Source organism: Ornithorhynchus anatinus, chromosome 5 (assembly GCF_004115215.2).
Source record: "Ornithorhynchus anatinus isolate Pmale09 chromosome 5, mOrnAna1.pri.v4, whole genome shotgun sequence".
Classification (NCBI taxonomy): Eukaryota; Metazoa; Chordata; class Mammalia; order Monotremata; family Ornithorhynchidae; genus Ornithorhynchus; species Ornithorhynchus anatinus.
This window is the reverse complement of record NC_041732.1, coordinates 3,332,612-3,351,500: the sequence shown is the minus strand read 5'-3', so window position 1 is coordinate 3,351,500 and position 18,889 is coordinate 3,332,612. Positions and strand designations below refer to the sequence as shown.

Here is an 18,889-nt window from a genome sequence, read left to right as displayed (position 1 = left end):
ACAAGGTGGGGCACCCCAGGGACCCACTGGGCAGCCATCGGCCGGTCGGCTCCTGGCCGTGTGTCCCCGAGAGGAGAACCAGGCCCTCGGTATGCCCCCGACCCCTAGGCCATTCCTCCTGGGGCGGGCGGGGCCCGGGCACCAGGGGTCCCACGGGGTGGAGGAAGGGTCACGTCCTGGGGGCGGTCTCCACGGGATTTCCGTTGACCCTGCGCAGGCCAGAGATCTCCGGGGGCGGCAGGAGGGGGTGGGTGAGGCTGACCTGAGCCTTGCTCAGGGTCGAGATTCTCCCCCTGCCCCCAATCTGGATATTCACCGTAGTCGAATAGCTGGGCCGGGCGCCCCCGCGTTCGGGACTCCCGTCTCCCAGGACCCAGGCCGGCCCCCGCCCCTGCCGCCCCGGCCGGCCCCTCTGCTCGGGGGTCAGGATGGTGGCCATGAGGCCGCAGGGGGTCGTTGGGGGCGACTGAGGCCGGACAGGGCAGGCCCATCCTCGGGGAGCCCCCCGGCGGGGCGGGGAGAGACCCCCGGGTGGGGAGGGGGCCCGGGAGGCAGGAGCGGAGGCTGAAGGACGGGGCCGGGTGAGGCCGGGCTGGCGGCCCAAGGCGAGGTCTGCCCGGATCGGTTCCTCCTGGACCCAGCCTGGGGAGCGGGCCCGGGCCTGAGGTGTCCTGGGCGTGGGAGGCAGCGGCCGGGGTGGGGCCGGGGGCTTCCAAAAGGCCCCCTCCCAGCCCTCCCCACCGGCCCCCCTCCGGGCCAAGCTCTGACTAATGCACGAGGCGGCTAGGTAGCGGGAGAGGGCAGCGGCACTGGAGGAGAGGCGGCGGGTAGAAGAGGCCAGGGCCAGGCGACAGGGCAGGGCAACAGCAGGTTCCGGGGGAGGGAGTGCGGTGGAGGGTGGGGGGGCTGCAAGGGGAGAGGTGGGGGGTGGGGTGACCTCTGCAGACTCAGAGGCGGCCGTCCCGACCCCGCATCCAATCCCCAGTGGGAGCTGGGGGGAGCTGGGGCGAGGCCCGGCAGGGCTCCTGACTTCAGCCATAGATGCTGAAGAGGATGGAGAGACCTGCGGGGAGGAAGAAGGAGGGGAGGACTGGATTGGGGATGAAGAGGAGGAGGGAGGGGAAGCCTGGACCAGGGAGGAGGAGGAGGGAGGGGAAGCCTGGACCGGGGAGGAGGAGGAGGGAGGGGAGGTCTGGACCGGGGAGGAGGGAGGAGAGGCCTGCTGGGAGGAGGGAAGGGAGGTCTGCTGGGAGGAGGGAGGGGAGGCTTGCTGGGAGGAGGGAAAGGAGGCCTGTTGCGAGGAACTGCAGGGAGAAGAGGCCTGGAGGGAGGAGGACGACGACTGAGATGCCTCGGGAAGTTCCGTTTTCTTCCCCAGGGAGCTCCGGGTGGGGAGGGGGCTGAGAGGCGGGCTGGGGGTTGGAGATGGGGCTTCAGCTGTGCTCTGGGAGGCCGGGCTGGGTGGGAGTCCAGGGTGGTCCAGAGTCCCATCGATTTCTACTGGGTGGGATCTCGGCAGCGATGGGGACCCAGGAGACTGTGTGCCCAGCCAGACGGCGCTCTCCCGGGCGGCAGGGAAGAGGGGGACAGTCTCCTGGATGCAGGCGAAGGGCAGAGTCGCTTCCCGCACCAAGGCGTAGCCAAAGGCCACGGGGGGGCCTGGAGGGAGGGAGAGAGGGAGAGAGAGATTGAGGGGCGGAAGGGTCACTGCAGCTGTCCTCTAGCCTCCTTTGGAGAGAGAAAGGGGGCCCCAGGACCCCCACCAGCCTCTCCACCTCCCCCAGACTCCCCTGGCTCTCCCAGAGTAAAAGAGGAGCCCTGTGGTCTCCTAGCCCCCATGGTCAATCCCATTTTCCAGAGTCCTTTTCTCTTTCTGGGGGTGGCTTAGCTCCTGCCCGGACCCCGAGGGCACCACCCACCATCCCGGCCATGGGTGGCGGCGCCCTGGTACCCACCGGACTGCAGCTGCTCAGAGCAGGGCGGGGCCTGGGGCTGGGTGCGGGAGAGGCCTCGGATCCTCCTAACGGGATGGGCGGCAGCGGCGGCGGGGCTGGGGGCGGCGGCCCGGGCCCCCCACTGCATCCGCTGAACCTTCTCGCTGTACATGCGGGCCAGGGCCTGCACCCGCGTGAGAATCTTCTCCGAGTGCTGGAGGCCCCCGCAGCCGCCCTCCTCCCGGTACATCGCCAACTCGGTCAGGCTCGGGCAGAACCGGGCCACAGCCTCACCCCCTCCTGGCCCCCGCAGGTCCGACTCCTCCAGGATCACCAGGGGCTCGGAGCAGGTCAGCCGGGACACCCCCCGTGACTCCCACCCCGTGCCACCTGCCTGCTCCATCGCCCGCCAGGCCCTCCGGATCTCCGCGCAGGAGCGGAATTCCAGTTCCGGGCTCGGCGGGCGAGCAGGGCCGGACCAGGCTTTGGAGGCGGATGCAGCGCCTCCCTCTGCCTCTGTCCCAGGCCCCCGTCCGGGGGACCCCACTGCCGGCTCCGGCATCTCGCCCTCCGGCTCTGGCGTTCTGGGATCGTCCGGGCAACCCCGCTCCTCCCCGCTCCTGACTGGGCTCTCCCCAGCCCTGTCCTCCCTCCCCTCTGGGGAACAGCCGGGAGTCAGAGGTGGGATGTTGGGCGACTTGGCACGGATCTCCCGCTCCCGGGAGTCTTCGGGAATGTCGGGAGGGCCGTCCCGGCCGAGCCCCTCCAGGACGTGGAGCGGGGATGGCTCCCGCTCGGCCGGTGGTGGCGGCTCCTCCTCTTCTTCCGAAGAGTCGCTGCTGGAGGGAGGCCGGCGCTCCGGGGCAGCCTCCTCCTCCGGGACCGGGGTTCCGTCTCTTGATCGGATCCTGGGGGCCTCCCCGAGGTCTGGCGGGGCTTCACAGGCAGCTGGCTGGGAGAGCAAAGGGGATGGGGGCGAGCTGTAAGCTCGACCTCTAGAAAGCTCATCGTGCACAGGGAATGTGGCTCCTAATTCTGTTGTATTGAACTCTCCCAAGTGTTTAGTGCAGCGGCATTTGTGGTTCAGTGGTAGAATTCTCCCTTCCTATACAGGAGAACTGGGTTCGATTCCTGGCCAATGCAGTTGCTCCTTTTCCTCTGGACTGTAAGCTCCAGGGAATGTGTCTCTTTACTGTTGCACTGTACTCCCCCAAGCGCTTAGCCCGATACTCTGTCCGCAGTAGACTCTCCATAAATACGACTGAATGAATGCTTTACCTAGGAATCGCTCAATAAAACAATTGATCGACGATGATGATAATGATGACGACGGTGATGGAGAGCTTGGCCACACCCAGAGAGGGGAAGGGCCGGGAAGACCAAAGGGGCAGGGGAAGTTCCCAGGTTTCCCACACCAATCCCCCCCAACCCCGGACCCAGATGACTCCTCTCCGAACCCCTCTTTGGCCCCAGTTTACCTCGCCTGGGCCCCCCGGCTCTCGCAGGCCCCGCTGACTCAGAAGCTCCAGGATCTCCTCAGTGATGGAGAGGTTGGAGGGGAGGGGTGAGACGCCTGGCTCCTCCAGGGTGTCTTCGGGAGGGCAGGTCCCGGGCTCCGGCGCCGAGTGGATCGACTCGGAGGTAGGGTACAGCTCTCCCTCGCTGCCCGCGTGCTGCAGAGAGCGTCGGGGGGAAGGGCCTCAGCTCCCGAAGAGTGAGCAGACTGGCTCCCCACAGTCCGACAGACCCTGTTGGGAGGGTGGTGGGGCAGGGCAGGGGGAGCGGCACACATACTTTCAAACACATACACATATGCTTACCTTGAGCCTGGAGTCTGCCGAGGTCCGGGTGGGCCGGGCAGGTACAGGAGAGAGAGAGATCACAGAGTGAAAAAGGGACAGAGCTTCCTCCCGTGCTGCTCCCTCCTCTGATTTTCCTTTGACCCCACTGTGCCCTCCAGCTTCTAACCCTCCCCCACCGCCCGCACGGGTCCAGGCCTGCTCAGACCTCTCGTTATGAGACGCAGACCCAGACGGAGAGAGACGCAGATAGACGGGGGGCGGGGGGGTCGGGGACAGAGAGACAAATGGTTGGAGAGGGGCAGGGTCTCAGTGAGACGGACGGAGAGGGCAGGGGTGGGCGGGAGGGGGAAGGCAGGACACTGACCGCTGTCCTGGAACATTGTCTGAGACTCCTTGGCCGGCTCTGAGGGGAAAAGAGCAGGCATGGGGGGGGGTGGGATTCCCAAACGATCCCCTCCCCTCAGCCCCCAGCACCTCCTCCAGGGCCATGTCCTAGCTCTGCTGAGGAGCAGGGTGCCGAGAGAAGTGTGGGAGTGGGAAACCACGAACCGAAGTACCCTCAGGTGTAGTTCCAGCAGAATCGCCCCCACCCCCTGCCTTGCACACCCTGGATGCCTCGACTCACCAGACTGGCGGCGTCCACGGCGGGAGAGGAGGCCGCTGTTGACAGGGGTGAGTTTGCGGGTCCTTTCAGGGCTGTAGAGCGAGGCTGAAGACTCTATGTCGGGGGGCAGGGTGGGGGAGTCAGGACGGTTAGAAGAGTCACGGGGAATGGGTGTCTAGGGCCCAGTGTTGGAGTGGGGGCAAGGAGCCAGGGAAGGTGGGATCCAGAGTGAGGTAGAGAGCAGGAGTTGGGCCCAGGTGAGGTCAGGGCTCAGGAGTTGGGCTCAGGGGTCGGGGCTCAAGGATTGGGGCCCGGGGTCAGGGGTCAGGACTCAGGAAATTAGGGCTCAGGGGTCATGGCTCAGGGTTTGGGGCGAGTCAGAGTTCAGGGGTTGGGGCTCAGTGGGGTCAGGGTTCAAGGATTAGGCCTGAGGAGTTGGGGCTCAGGCGGTGAAGTTTAGGGGTCAGGAGAAGTTGGGGCTCAGGAGTCACGGCTCAGGGCTCAGGGGGGTCAGAGCTCAGGGGGATCACAGCTCAAGGGTCAGAGCTCAGGAATCAGGGCCCCGGAGTGGGGCTCAGGAGTTAAGGTTCGGGGCGGGACTCAGAGAGGGGTCAGGGTCAGGGTTCAGGGAGATCAGAACTCAATGGCTGGGGCTCAGGGAGGGGTCAGGGTTCAGGGGCCCAGGAGTCAGGGCTCAGGGGGTCTGGACTCAGATGTTGGGGCTCAGGGGTCAGAGCCCAAGAGTCAGAAGTCAGGGGGTCAGAACTGAGGGGCTGGGGCTCAGGGGCTGGGCCCCTCCCTTACCTGCCGCCCTCCGTCCAGGGGTGAAGCTGTGAGACTCGGGGAGCCGTGGGGAGCTGAACGAGGGACTGAGGAATTCGGGGCTCAGACGGCTCTCAGGGGCGCCTGGAGAGGGAAGGGGGTGGTCAGGCTCGGTCAGTCCTCCCCACCCCCAAACGCCACCTTCCGCCCTGCCCTCCCACCGTTCCTGGCCACACACTCACAATGGAAACTATTCTCCAACAGGACCTGTTTAGCCTGGAACACGAGAGAGAGTTGGGATGAGGTAGGTGAGGATCTCCCAACCCCAATTCCTCCCTAAGTCCCCTCAGCATCCTCGACCCCTTGACACTTCAGGTTCCCCAGATCCCCCAGTTCCCCCAATCCCCGTGATCCCGACCCCAGAGCCCAGGCCATCCCCACACTTTGGGTCTCCCAGCACTCCCTGGTGGTCCCCCCAGGCCCCAAGTGGGATTCAGCTGCCTCACCTTCTGGGGGATAGAAGCCGGGTGGTTCTCCACAATGAGCCGCTTCAGGTAGTGGATCCAGAGCCTCTTTTCCTCCTGGTTCTTGGCCTGCAGCCGGGGTTTGGCGATGAGAGGTTGGACACAAAGATTGGGGAGACCCCAGCCCCCTTCCCCAGCAGCGCACCCCTCCATCAGCTGGTGGACGGGTGGTCCTCACCTGCAGAAGGTGCTGGTGTTTGGGGATGGTGAGGTCCGACACCTTGAAGCTCAGGGGATCCTTGGGGTTCTCGCTCAGAGACAAGTTACAGCACTGTAGGGAGGGGCAAGGGTCAGCTCTGGGGGAGCCGGGGGGGTTGCAGGATCCTCCATATCCCCCCTCCCTCCCTTTCCCCCACCACCAAGGAGCCTCAGAGGTTTGGAAGCCAGGGACTCCGGGCCCAGCTGTTTCTCATTCATTCCTTCAATCGTATTTATTGAACACTTACCATGTGCAGAGTACTGTACTAAGCGATTGGGAGAGTACAAGACAACAATGAACAGACACATTCCCTGCCCACAATGAGCTGACAGTCTAGAGGGAGAGACAGCATCCAGCAGAAACTCCTTATCATTGCCTTTAATGTGCTCAATCAGCTCTCTCCCTCCTACTCACCCACTCTCTTCTCCCGCTACACTCCAGCTCACACTCTACATTCCCTCTCAATCCAACCTCCTAGGTGGACCTCGTCTCTCCCCGACCTTCGGCTCCCACCGTCCTTGCTGCCTGGAACTCTATCCCCACATCACATCCGCCGGACCACAACTCTTCCCCACCCCGAGGCCCTTTGGCCTGCCCTGCTTCATTTCCCTTGCCCTCTGTAGGCCATCACCCATTTACCACTTCAGTCCTTGGTCTCTCCCACCCAATTTCGGAGCTCTTGGCTCCATAGCAACTTTCACATCCTCCTGTCAGAGCATTCACTGGTATACGTAACCACTTCTCCTTCTCGACTACGTCCGTCTCGCTGCTGGCCCCTTGCTCACGGCTTCCCTTTGGCTGGAACTCCCTTCCCCTTCAAAGCTGACAGACCGCCACTCTCCCTATCTTCAGAGAACTATTAATATCACCTCTCATCCAGGAAGCTTTCCCGACTCACTTCTCATTCACCCACCCCATTCGCCCTCCCTTAGCATCACTTGGGTCTGTACCCTGAAGCGCTCTGATAGTCGCCCCATCCCCAGCCCTACAGCACTTATGCCCATCCCCTCTCTGAAATGTATTTGCATATCTGTGTTCCTCTCTAGATCGAAAGCTCCTCGAAGGCAGGGATGGTATCTACCAACAAGCAGCAGCATGGCCTAATGGACATAGCACAGACCTGCGTGGGAATCAGAAGGACCTGGGTTCTAATGTCGCCAGCACTTGTCTGCTGTATGACCTCGGGCAAGCCACTTAACTTCCCCCTCTAGACCGTAAGCTTGTTACGGGCAAGGAACATGTCTGCTAATTCTGTTGTCTTGTACTCTCCCAAGCGTTTAGTAGAGTGCTCTGCACATGGAAAGGGCTCAATAAATACAACTGATGGATTGATTCTTTGCGCATCAGTTACCTCATCTGAAAAATGGAGATTAAGACTGTGAGCCCCAAGTGGGACATGGACTGTGTCCAATCTGATTAGCTCGTATATACCCCAGCCCAGCCTGACATATGGTAAACACTTACAAATGCCATGAAAAATCAAACTCTGTTGGACTCTCCCAAGCGCTCTACATACTATTCAATAAATGAGTATTGATAATTCACTCAATATTCTAGACAGATTGATCTCTGGCTCCTACCTTGGCCCCGGCACCTGCCTCCGTCCCTGTCCCAGCCCCGGCCTGGCCCCAGCCCCAGCCCTGACCCCAGGACTTACAAAGATGTGACCCTTGTAGGCATAGGTGTCTCCACGCCTCTTGGCCACCAGCAACATCCGGGAGAAGAGGAAGAGCAGGCGCTCCCTGCGGAGCCGCGGACCCCGGAAGGTCCCCTCCAGGACCAGCTCCCCGAAGGCGCTCAGCTCCGGGCCCTCCCAGCCCCCCAGGCGCTGCTGAACCTCCTGCAAGACACCCACCAGGCCCAAAGTCTCTTTGACGCCCACAGCCCTTCCCATCCTTTCTGGACTCCCACCCCGCCACACCCCAATCCCGGTCCTCCCTGGATTCCCTTCCCCACAGTTCTTCCCATTCTTCCCAGACTCTCCCCCACCCGCTTCCCAATAATCCTGGTCCTCCCTGGATCCCCTTCCCCACAGTCCTCCCCATCCCTCCTGGACTCCAACCTCTCTTTCCTCAAGAGCCCCCACCATGTCCCAGGCCCTACCCCCACCCCTCCTCGGCACCCCTGGGCCCGGCCCCAGACCTCTAGCCGGGCAGCGTGCTCCTGTTTGCGCTTCATGTCGTTGATGTACCAGGCCACGGCCGTCATGGTGATGATGGCCTCCTCCACCACCTCGTAGCCCCCGTGCCGCTCATCCCAGTGCTTGCCCAGCTCCTGCGGGGACCGGACCGGATCGGCTTGGACCCCAGAGTCCGATTCCCACACAGCTTTCTCCCCGGAGGGCCCAGCCCAGGGAGCTCTGTCCACCGGATCGCTCCGATCACCACCCCCAGGGATCCCTGTCCTTTCCCAAGCGTTCAGTACAGTGCTCTGCACACAATAAATGCTCAATAAATTGATTAACTGATGGACCGTCCTTAGGCCGCACTGTCTCCCATCCCTCGCTCCCCATTTTCCATCAGCAGATGATCCCGTACAGGCCCTCAGGCCCCACTCCTCCCCTCCCGGAGGGTCCCGGCCCCTCCCAGTGCCCCACTGGAGCCGACCTGCAATAAGAGGTGGTACTTGAGGATGCGTTGCACGGGCTTGAGCAGGTAGCTCTGCAGGGGCAGCGAGTGGCACAACCAGGCCTGGCGCTCGCGGAGGAGACGGGACAGCGGCTCGGAGCTGGACAGTTCCCGCAGCAGGGCCAGGGAGCTGGGGCACAGGAGGTCGCGCAGACTCAGGGCCCGAGGCCTCGGAGGAAGGCGGGGGTGGGGTGGGGAGGAGGGGCTCGGAGGGGAGGGGACCGGGGAAATGACTCACTTGGGGTAGTTCATGCAGTACAGGGTGTAGATGTCAAACTGTTCACTCTGCGGACGAGACGGTGGTTCAGCGCGGCCGCCCCCTCCGCCCCCTCCCGTCCCCACCCTCCGTCCGCCCGCCTCCCGTGCCCCCCGCCCGAGGGTCCGGCCGCAGCCCAGGAGGGGGGACGGGGGCCTCACCCTCTGGACGAAGCATTCGGCGATGCCCTGGGCGCTGCTGCTGCTCTCCAGCTCCTCCAGCAGTTCTCTGGGCCGCGCCGGGAACCATACCACATGTCACCACGGAAGCCCCAGGTTGTGAAGGGGAGACGCCTCCCCCTCCCCACCCTGTTTCGCGGTTAGAAACCGGCACCTCGGAGACCGCACCCAAGATGCCACTGCACGAGGGGAGGAGCCCCATGGCCAAGAAAAACAATTACCCACAACGTTCTGCAGCTCCGTGGTACCAGGGAGGCCATCCCAGCTCCCAGGGGCACCCAAGGATCCCTCCAGACCCAAGCTCCCACCAGCCGGTGCCCCTCTGGCCCAAGGTCACTCTACCCTGACCCGGACAAATAAATAGGTAAGGGGAGTCCCCCGGGCTCCACTGACCCACCCCACCCCGCTGATGAAGGGGCCAGCCCTGACCTGTTGAACTCGTAGATCTGTTCAATGTTGCAGAACAGGATGTCTAGCTGCTCTGGCTGCAGCTCCAGGTGTTCACTGTTCACCAGGCAGCCCAGGTAATCCTTGCACGGGAAGGAGTCGGGGGGAGGGGCAGTGGTCAGAGCTCAGACTGAAAGCTCATTGTGGGCAGGGAATGTGGCTGTTTATTGTTCTATTGTCTTCTCCCAAGCACTTAGTCCAGCCGTCTGCACACAGTAAGCGCTCAATAAACACGATCGAAGGAACGAATAAATGAATGGAAGCTCAGGGCATCCCAAGACATGGAGTGGAGCCAGAGAATGGGTGGGGGGGGGCGGAGGGGATCCCTCCGGTCAGGCCTGGAGCTGGGGATTGGGGAAGGCCGGGGGGCAGGCCGAGGGACGGGAGCAGGCCAGGCCGAGGAGGGGCGGACCGGAGGCTGGGAGTCCTGGGGAGAGTGGGGGCGGGGGGCCAGGGCGTCTCACCTCCACGATGCTCCGCAGGTCCCGCACGTAGGCCCTCTCTGTCTCGACGATCTCCAGGGCTACACGCTCCAGGTGCGAGGGCTTCCCCCCACCGGCACCGGGATCCCCCAGCGCCCCAACCGGCATCAGGTCAAGGCTGATGTGTGGCCCCGGGGGGCCGGCCGCCGGGGGCCCGAGGCCGTCGGCCAGGGAGGCGGAGGAGGCGGAGGAGCCCAGGCTGGGCGGGCGCTCCCCCTCGGAGCCGGAGCCCAGGGTGCTCAGGGACGTGCTGCTGCCGGAGCCGCGGGAAGCCATGGCCAGTGGTGGGGGCCGAGCAGGCGCTGAGGAGACACGGGCCCAACGTCAGGATGGAGGGGCGTCTGCCCACCTGGCACCTCTGTCCGAGCACCCGCCTTGCACACCCACCGCTCACTACCGGCTCACAAAACCCTGCTTGCTTAACGCACGCACTGAGCACTATCCCTACTCCGTCACTTGTCTGCTATGTGACCTTGGACAAGTCACTTCACTTCCCTGTGCCTCAGTTACCTCATCTGTAAAATGGGGATTGAGAATGGGAGCCCCACGCGGGACAGGGACTGTGTCCAATGCCATTTGCTTTTATCCATCCCGGCGCTCCGTACAGTGAGCTTATCAAATAAGTGCTTAACAAATAACTTAGTAAGTGCTTAACAAATACCATCACCATCATCGTCATCATCATTACTGGCTCATGTGCTCCTGTTCACCTTTTTTTTTAATGGTATTTGTTAAGTATTTACTATGTGCCAGGCACTGCGCTAAGCATTAGGGTAGATACAAGTTCCATGTCCCAAATGGCGCTCACAGCCTTAACCCCCATTTTACAGGTGAGAGAACCGAGGCCCAGAGAAGGGAAGTAACCTGCCCAAGATCACGCAGCAGACAAGTGACGGAGCCAGGATTAGAACCCAGGTCCCATCCACCCATCGTGCACCACTGGATCCCGTACCCCTGTTCAACTCGCTCACCCATGGTGCACTATTTACTCACTATTGTTCACACGCCCCACTCTCTTCCTGCAAACCTCACACACCTCTTGCACTACTGACTCAGGTGTCCACTCTTGCCTTGCACACTCACCTTGCTCTCCTACCTCCCCCTCTTTTCTCTCACACCTTCTGCACTCTCTGCACACTCCTCTCCAGGCCTCAACCTTGCCACCCACACCTAATTCTCTCACACCTGGGACACCGTTCTCTCACTTCTGTCTCACACACCCAGACCTCATAATCCTCGCCCCCATATTCTCTATCCAGGGCCCTCCAGACTATAAACTCCTGCGGGCAGCAAATATGTCTATTATATTGTTATATTGTATTCATTCATTTGTCAATTCGAATGTATTTATTGAGTGCTTACTGTGTGCAGAGCTCTGTACTAAGCACTGTACTGTACTGTACTAAGCACTGTACTGTATTAAGCACTGTACTAAGAATACAATATAACAATAGACACATTCCCTGCCCACAGTAAGCTTACAGTCTGGGGGCGGGGAGGCAGGCATTTATGTGAATTAATTAATAACAGATACATTACAGATACTCTCCCTAGCACTTAGGACAGTGTTCTGTAAGCTTTCGATGAATATGATTGACTGACTGACTCCCAGCCCTCCTTTTCCAGCCCCCTTCACTCCAGCCCGTGCAAACTGAGAAGCAGCTAAGAAGCAGTGGGGCCTAGTGTATAGAGTTCGGGCCTGGGAGTTGGACAGACCTGGGTTCTTGTCCCGACCCTACCACTGGTTTGCTGTGTGTGACTTTTGGTAAGTCTCTTAACTTCTCTGTGGCTCTGTTACCTCATCTGGAAAATGGGCATTAAAGCTGTGAGCCCTCTGTGGGACATGAACTGTGTCCAACCTGTTTATCTTGTATCTACCCCGGCTCTCAGTAATGGCCTGGTACATAGTAAGGGACTAAAAAATACAAGTTTTTTAAAAAAAAAGCAAAAGGGGAAGAACGTTAGTGGTCTTTGGTCTCTCATGATTACAGGTGCGTGTGCCATGTGTGATCCTGTGTGTGGGCCGCATGTGTGCAGAGTGTGTGAGCTGGGGGCACCTGGAAGGGAGACACATTAAGCCAAGTGGCAAGGGAGAAGGCTCTTGAGCTGCAGGGAGGGAGAAAAAGGGAAGATAGACCCTGAGTGAGGAAGTAGAGTGAGTGAATAGAGTTGACCTGGGTGCCTCCTAGGGCCCCCGCCCTCTCCAGGCCTCAGTTTCTCCCCACCTTGTCCCCAGCAGAGAATATTTGGCCCACCATACACACACCCCAGAGCTCACTTTCCCTCAGTCTCTGGCTCTCTCTCAATCTCTGGCACCCAGCGTTGAGTTATCTTTCCCAGAGAAGCTAAAGGCTGGCCCTCCCAGGTCCCCCTTTCCAGCCCGCCTTCCCCCTTCCCTTCTCCTCTGTCCCCCTTCCACCCTCCTTTCTTTTTCCTCCCTCGAGTCCCCAACCCAAACCTGGGGCTGGGCTCCTTTCCCGGCTAGGGCTCCGGCTCCGGGCTCTCCGGCTCCGGGGCAGAGGTGTCTATTATTCAGTTTTTGCACTTCCTGTCCCCTCCTCCCCTCTCTCCCCTCCCCCTTCTCCCCACCCAGGCCTGACCTAGTGGGTAATAAGGGAAAGAGAAAGCAGACATAAGCTTCACACCCAACACACCAACACCTGCTCTGGAACAAACACACACACGCACATACACATGCTCGCAGATGCACCGGGGGCTGCCGACACTTCTGCCAGCCACGTGTGTGCAGGTCCAGAGCTCCGGACGCGCACATCCGCTGCACAAACCTCCGAGTGTGTTGGAGTGTGTCTGTAGGCCTGTGGCAGACATTCAGTCACACTTCCAGAGACATCCACTGACGCTCAAAAGACAAAGACCTTCTTAAACACTCACTTAGGCATACAATCCCATGAACCTACAAGACACCTTCACGAAGACCCACAGGCCCTTACACCTATTGAGACCTATGCGTCGGCTTGGACACCTTCTCCAGATTCATTCCCTTGGACAGACCCATAAAGACACACCCATGCAGGCCGTGCAGACTCCAAATAGAGTCGCTCAAAAGACATACACACACACACATACACACACAAAACAACAACTAACCTCTCAAGAACCTCCAGTGGTTTCCCATCCACCTCTGCATCAAACAAAAACTCCTCCCCATTGGCTCTAAAGCCCTCCATCACCTTTCCCCCTCCTACCTCGCCTGGCTACTCTCCTACTCCAACCCAGCCCGCACACTTTGCTCCTTCGATGCTAACCTTCTCACTCCACCTCTATCTCATCTATCTCACCACTGACCTCTCACCCTTGTCCTGCCTCTGGCCTAGAACGCCCTCCGCCCTCCCTTCTCACATTCGACAGACCATGACTCTCCCCACTTAAAAGCACATCTCCTCCCAGAGGCCTTCCCTGACTAAGCCCCCCCTTTTCCTCTTCTCTTTCTGCTCTACCTCGACTTGCTCCTTTTAGTCACCCCCCACTCCGCAGCCCCACTGCACTTACGACCCTATCTGTCATTTATTTATTTCTATTAATGTCCGCCTCCCCCTCCAGACTGTGAGCTCTTGGTGGGCGGGGTACGGGTCTGTTAGATTGTCCTCTCCCAAGCGCTTAGTCCAGCACTCAGCACCCAGTGGGGGCTCGATATATAATGACCGTCCCTGGCAGTTTACTCACCGGCCGGGGCCGGGCTGTATCTCCGAAGGTGGCGGGCCTGGGCACCCTCAGGCATGATGGGGTGATCTCCAACGGTGGACCTGGAACCCCGGGGGCGGGGGGGGGAGAGACCGGGGGGTGTGGGGAGCCTGTCCGGACCGCTCCCTTCCTGCCCGTCCCCCCCGGATTCTCCTCCCAGACCCACTCCCTCTCCCCCTCTGCTCGGGAACCCTGGACGCCCGGGTCCCCGCAGGCCGCCCAGTCGCCGGGGAAGAAGGGCAGGCAGGAAGCCCCCCTCCCCACCCGCTCTGGGCAGCGGCGGCCTCCCCCTCCCCTGCCATTGTTTCCCGAGAAAACAATCCCCTCTCCGAACCCAGGAGTCCCGGAGGACCAGGGCAGCCCCCGCCCTCCCCCCCAGGACCCAGTGGGGGGCCGGGCCCGGGACCACCCCTGCGCAGGAGGCGGGGCGGACAGGGCCGGGTGGGACCGGGAAAGGAGGGGAGGGGGCGAGGCTGGCCCCGGGGAGGTTGGGGGGGGGGAGGCAGGGTTCCGACCCCCAGTGGGAGAGATTCTCCCCTTCCCTCCAGCCGGAGCCCCCGGAGGTTGGGGGGCGGGAGAGGCCTAAGGAGAAGGACCCTACGGGCGAGGCCGAGGGTTTAGGACCCCTCCGCTCAGACCGGGAGGGAGGGCGGGACGCCGGGGTCCCTGGGGAGGGGCGGGGGGTGGGCCGAGGGCGGGAAAGAAGCCGGTTCTCACGGCCGGGCCGGGGAGGGGAGGGGACTAAGAGCTGGACCGAGAAGGTCCCCGGGGCCTGGAGAAGCTCCCTCTCCCACCCCATCTCGGCAGGTCCCTCTGCCTCCCTGACGCAGGACCCCGAGCGGAGATCGGCGATCTGGAAGTTAGGACGCCTGGGTCCCTCCAAACCCCCCCCCCCGGACAACCCCCTCCCCCGAGGGCAGGGCCTGTCTCTCTTTATTGCTGTGATGTACTTTCCAAGCGCATAGTACGATACTCTGCACACAGTCAAGCGTTCAGTAAATAGGATCGAATGAATGAACTAATCCGGGGGAATCCTGAGCCGCCTCCCCGGGGGGGGGGGGGTCGGGGTCGGGGGGGAGTCAGATCGAGGGGCCCGAAGGGAGCCGCCGAGCTGTCTGAGGCCTGGGGTTCCCCGCAGAGGTCTGGAGCTGAATCAACTGCCCCACAGACAGGCAAGTGCAGCCACTAACAACCATCACCATCTGGCCTCCCGGGGTCCTGGGAATGCCCCGCCTCCGCACTCTCCTCCCCTCCCCCGCTCCAGCCCTGACCTCGGTGGGGGGGTTGGGGGGGCGGGGGGCGGGCAGCTTCAGGGTCAGGAAGCCGGGGGTCTCCGGCCAGAAGGGTCGGGGCGCGGGTCTATGCCCCTGAGCTGGCAGGAGGGCTTCCCGGGGAAGGCAGAGACAGAGAAGGGGAGGGGACGCGGTGGGGGGGGGGGTCTTCATGAGGTCATCCCATCCCGAGGTCATCCCATCCCTTCCCCTGCCTCCGTTCCCCTGACCAACGAGACAGAAGGAGAACCCCAAAAAGGAGAACCCCCCCCGTCTCACCGCTCCCGAGTTTCCCACCCCTCCTCTTGGGGTGGGGGTGGGGTGGGGGTTGTTCCTGAAGTCTAACCTTCATCCCTCCTGCTGCAGCCTCAAATGGTCCTTTAGTGGGGAATGGAGAACGTTACTCCAGAGATTTCGCTTCAACCGTTCCGCTCTTCTCAGGTCCGGGGCAATCCCCTGCGGTTCCGCCCCTCGCCTCCACCCCCCACCAACTGCCCCCTGCCCCCTCCCTCAGCCCTCAGAGTGACCCCCCCGCCCCGCCCCGAGACCAAAGTCAGGGGTACCGGGCCCGGCTCCCCGCTCCCTTTGGAGATGGGGAGGGGGCGGCCCTGGGGGCCGGGACCCCCGGGGTCCCCTCGGCGGGGGCGGGGGCGGCGGCGCGGCCTGGCCGGCCCCCTCCCTCCCCTCCCCCCGCCCCACCCCCTCCCCATTGTTCCCGGGGCGCAGAGCGGGCTGCTCCTCCTCCTCCTCCTCGCCCCCTCCCCAGCCCCGCCCGCCCAGACCCCCCGCGCTCCTCCTCGGGCCCCCGATGGCCTCCGCCCCCGCCCCCGGCCCCGACCCCGGCCTCCGCTCCCCGGCCTCCGGCCTCCGCCCCCCGGCCCATCCCCACCGTGGGCTCCAGAGACTCCATCGCCCCCAATCCCGGGCCTCCGTCCGGACACACAAAGCGGCTTCTGTCCGCTCTCTCTTCCTCCTCCTCCTCCTCCTCCTCCCTCTCCTCCTCCTGCTCCTCTTCTCCTCCCTCTCCTCCTCTTCCTCCCTCTCCTCCTCTTCTCCTCCCTCTCCTCTTATTCCTCCTCCTCCTCCCTCTTCCCCTTCTCTTCCTCCTCCTCTTTCTTCCTCTCCTTCTCTTCTCCTTTTCCTCCTCTTCTCCCCCCTCCTCCTTTCCTCCCTCTCCCCTTCTCTTCCTCCTCTTCCTCCTCTTTCTTCCTCTCCTTCTCTTCTCCTTTTCCTCCTCTTCTCCCCCCTCCTCCTCTCCTCCCTCTCCCCCTTCTCTTCCTCCTCCTCCTCTTTCTCCCTCTCCTTCTCCTCTTCCTCCTCCTCTTCTCCTCCTCCCTCTCCTCTTCTCCTCCCTCTTCTCCTCTTTTCCCTCTCCTCCACTTCTCCCACTCCTCTTCCTCCTCTTCTCCTTCTCTTCCTCCCTCTCCTCTTCTTTTCCTCCCTCTCCTCTTCTCCTCCCTCTCCTCTTCCTCCTCCTCCTCTCCCCCTCCCCCTCCCTCTTCCCTTCTCTTCCTCCTCCTCCCTCTGCCCCCGTCCTCCCCCTGCCCCCGTCCTCCCCCTGCCCTGTCGGCCGTCTCACCTCCCCAGCTCGGCGTCGTTGGTGTCGGCGATGCTGTCGGCGACGATGTCGGCGATGCTGTGGGCGGGTCGGGGCCGCGGGTCTCGGCGGGGGCGGGGCGGGGGCTGCGGGGGGCGCGGGTCCGGGCGGGGCCATGCAGGGCCGGGGGCGACAGCGGAGTCCGGCGGGGGGGACCTCGGGCCCGGGACCCGCCGGATCGGGTCCGCAGCATCCGAGCCCAGCCCGGTCCGGACCTCAGGGGACAAGGTCCGAGCCGGACGCCGGACGCCGGACCCCCAAGCCAGCCGTCCCGGGCAGAGGCGGGAAGAAGGCCGGGAAGGCCGGGAGGACGAGAGGCGGGAGATTCCCCCTTCCCGGAATTCCCCGCCGCCCCGGCCGGTCCTTCCCCCGGCTTCAGGTCCGAGGTGGCCCCCGGCTCGGACTTCCCCGGGCCCTGCTGCTGGGCCCCGGGAGGGCGGGGGCACCGGACAAGAGGGTCCGGGGGCGGTGGCCTCTAAGGGGGGGACCGCATCTGGAGCCCCGGGCCGGGAGAAGGAGGGACAGGGGAGAGGGAGGGGAGAGGGAGAGGGGAGCCGGCCCAGCTAGGGCTCAGGCGGGGGAGGGGGCTGAGGGGCAGACCCCCTCTCCCCCGGCCCTGCCCAGCTCCATTTCCTGTTCCCGCCGGCTCAGGAGGGGGGAGGGGGAGAAAAGCAGGAGGAGAGGAGGGGGCAGTTAACCCTTCCCTGGCCTGGGCATCGAAGGGTTAAATGTCCTTGCCCTGGACCCCGTGAATATTCATCAGAGGCAGCCTAGCCCTCTCCCCCGGCCCGTGCTGTTAACCGGGAACCCAGGCGTCCGAGCAGTCGGTCTGCCGGCGGGGGTGGGCGGGAGGGGAGGGGGAACCAGAGAAAGGCGCCCCTCCCTCCCCCGGACTCCATCCCGGGTTGGGTCCCAGTGAACCGTCCCCCCTCCCCTTCCTAAAATACCCTCCCTCACCCCCGCCCCTTTCACATTCCTCCCGAATTTCCTCCAGATTTTTTGGAAATAAAAACAACTGAGACACCAGAATAGAAACCGGCTCCTTCCCCTCCTCCGCCCCCACCCCTCTGCCTCTCAGGGTCATCCCGTCCACCCACCCCAGCCTACTAGGGTCATCTCGGCTTTCTCCTGCCTCTTTTCCCCAGCCCACCCGGCGAGGTCTCCCCGCCGCGGGGATTTCCGTGGAAAGAGGCGCCCCAGCTTCTCCTCCTTCCCTCTCCCGGGTCTCCGGGCCCCCTCCGTTCTCCCCCCCACCCCCACCCCGGCAGTCCTCCGTGAGATCCGACTCCCATCCGTCCTGTTGCAGGAGGGATTGCTAAACGTGCCCTTGGGGAAGTCACTTCACTTCCTTGGGCCTCGGTTCCCTCATCTGTAAAATGGGGACTAAGACTGTCAGCCCCATGTGGGACAGGGGCTGCGTCCAACTCGATTAGCTTGTTTCCGCCTCAGCGCTTAGTACAGTGCCTGGCACCTAGTAAGCGCTTAACAAAATAACTTTTTAAAAAAATCAGATGAGCAACCCGGAGCGGGACACCTGAGTCCCAGATCTGTTGCAGGACTCAGTTTCCCTTTTTCCCTCAAGGGGGGAGTTGACCCCCACGTGGCATCCGATCCCTTCTCCCCCTTCCCCAGGGTGTGTCTGGAGCCCCTCCCTCGACTCTTCCCAGCTGCCGGAAAAAAAAAACGGGATCCTCAGCCCAGCCTCTTCCCCGCCCCCCCCCCCCCCAGGGTCGAGTCAGGCTAAGCATCTCTCTCTCTTTCTCCTCTTCCCTCATTCCCTCAATGCCTCCCACCCTCCCCACATACTCTCTTTCTTAACTCCTCCCAAAGTGGAGAGAACCAAATAGACAGAGCGAGAGAGGGACATAGTGAGATGGGGGGAGAAAGAGCAGGAGCTCCCTTCTGGCCTGCTCCCTCCTCCCTATCCGCCCTTCTCCTCCCACCCTCAAGCCACCCACACCACCCCTGCTTTGCCTGGCACTGCCCAGCTCGGCACAATACCCTCATTCAGCCTTGTCCGCCCTCAGGCCCCCATCTTGGCCTTCATTCCCTGACCAGCCCAGCCCTAGCCCGGCCCCAGCCCTGTGGTGGGGAGGACCAGGCCAGGGGCAGGGGGTGGAGCACGGCAGGGGCTGGAGCAAGGGAGTGGCTAGGGGTGGGGTAGGGCCAGGGAGAGGGACAGGACTGGAGCAGGGGCAAAAGAAAGGGGTGGGATGGGGATGGGGCTGGGGCAGTCAGGGAGTGGGACGGGAGTGATCCAGCCCATCCACTTCGCTCCTAATAATAATAATGGTGGTATTTGTTAAGTGTTTACTATGTGCCAGGCACTGCACTAAGAGCTGGGGTGGATACAAGCAAATCAAGTTGGACCCAGTCCCCTGTCCCATGTGGGGCTCACAGCCCATTTCGCACATGAGGGAACTGAAACACAGAGAAGTGATGTGACTTGGCCGAGGTCACACAGCAAACAAGTGAGGGAGCCGGGATGAGAACCCATGACCTT

General features: G+C 62.5%; 1 protein-coding gene across 1 annotated transcript; it reads right to left on the bottom strand.

Moving 5' to 3' along the window:
- Positions 1–1,216: 1,216 nt before the first annotated feature.
- PLEKHG2 (pleckstrin homology and RhoGEF domain containing G2) lies at positions 1,217–15,777 on the bottom strand (the record flags this gene model as incomplete). Its single annotated transcript, XM_039912248.1, has 20 exons — positions 15,679–15,777; positions 15,136–15,167; positions 13,501–13,580; positions 9,799–10,118; positions 9,317–9,417; positions 8,870–8,936; positions 8,691–8,737; positions 8,432–8,582; positions 7,968–8,099; positions 7,483–7,665; positions 5,805–5,897; positions 5,609–5,695; positions 5,345–5,378; positions 5,145–5,246; positions 4,362–4,454; positions 4,101–4,139; positions 3,755–3,768; positions 3,413–3,607; positions 1,956–2,886; positions 1,217–1,659 (listed from the first exon to the last, which is right to left on the bottom strand). Coding segments are annotated over exons 3-20 (3,087 nt in total), but the record flags the coding sequence as incomplete, so codon positions are not given.
- Between the last annotated feature and the right edge of the window lie 3,112 nt (positions 15,778–18,889).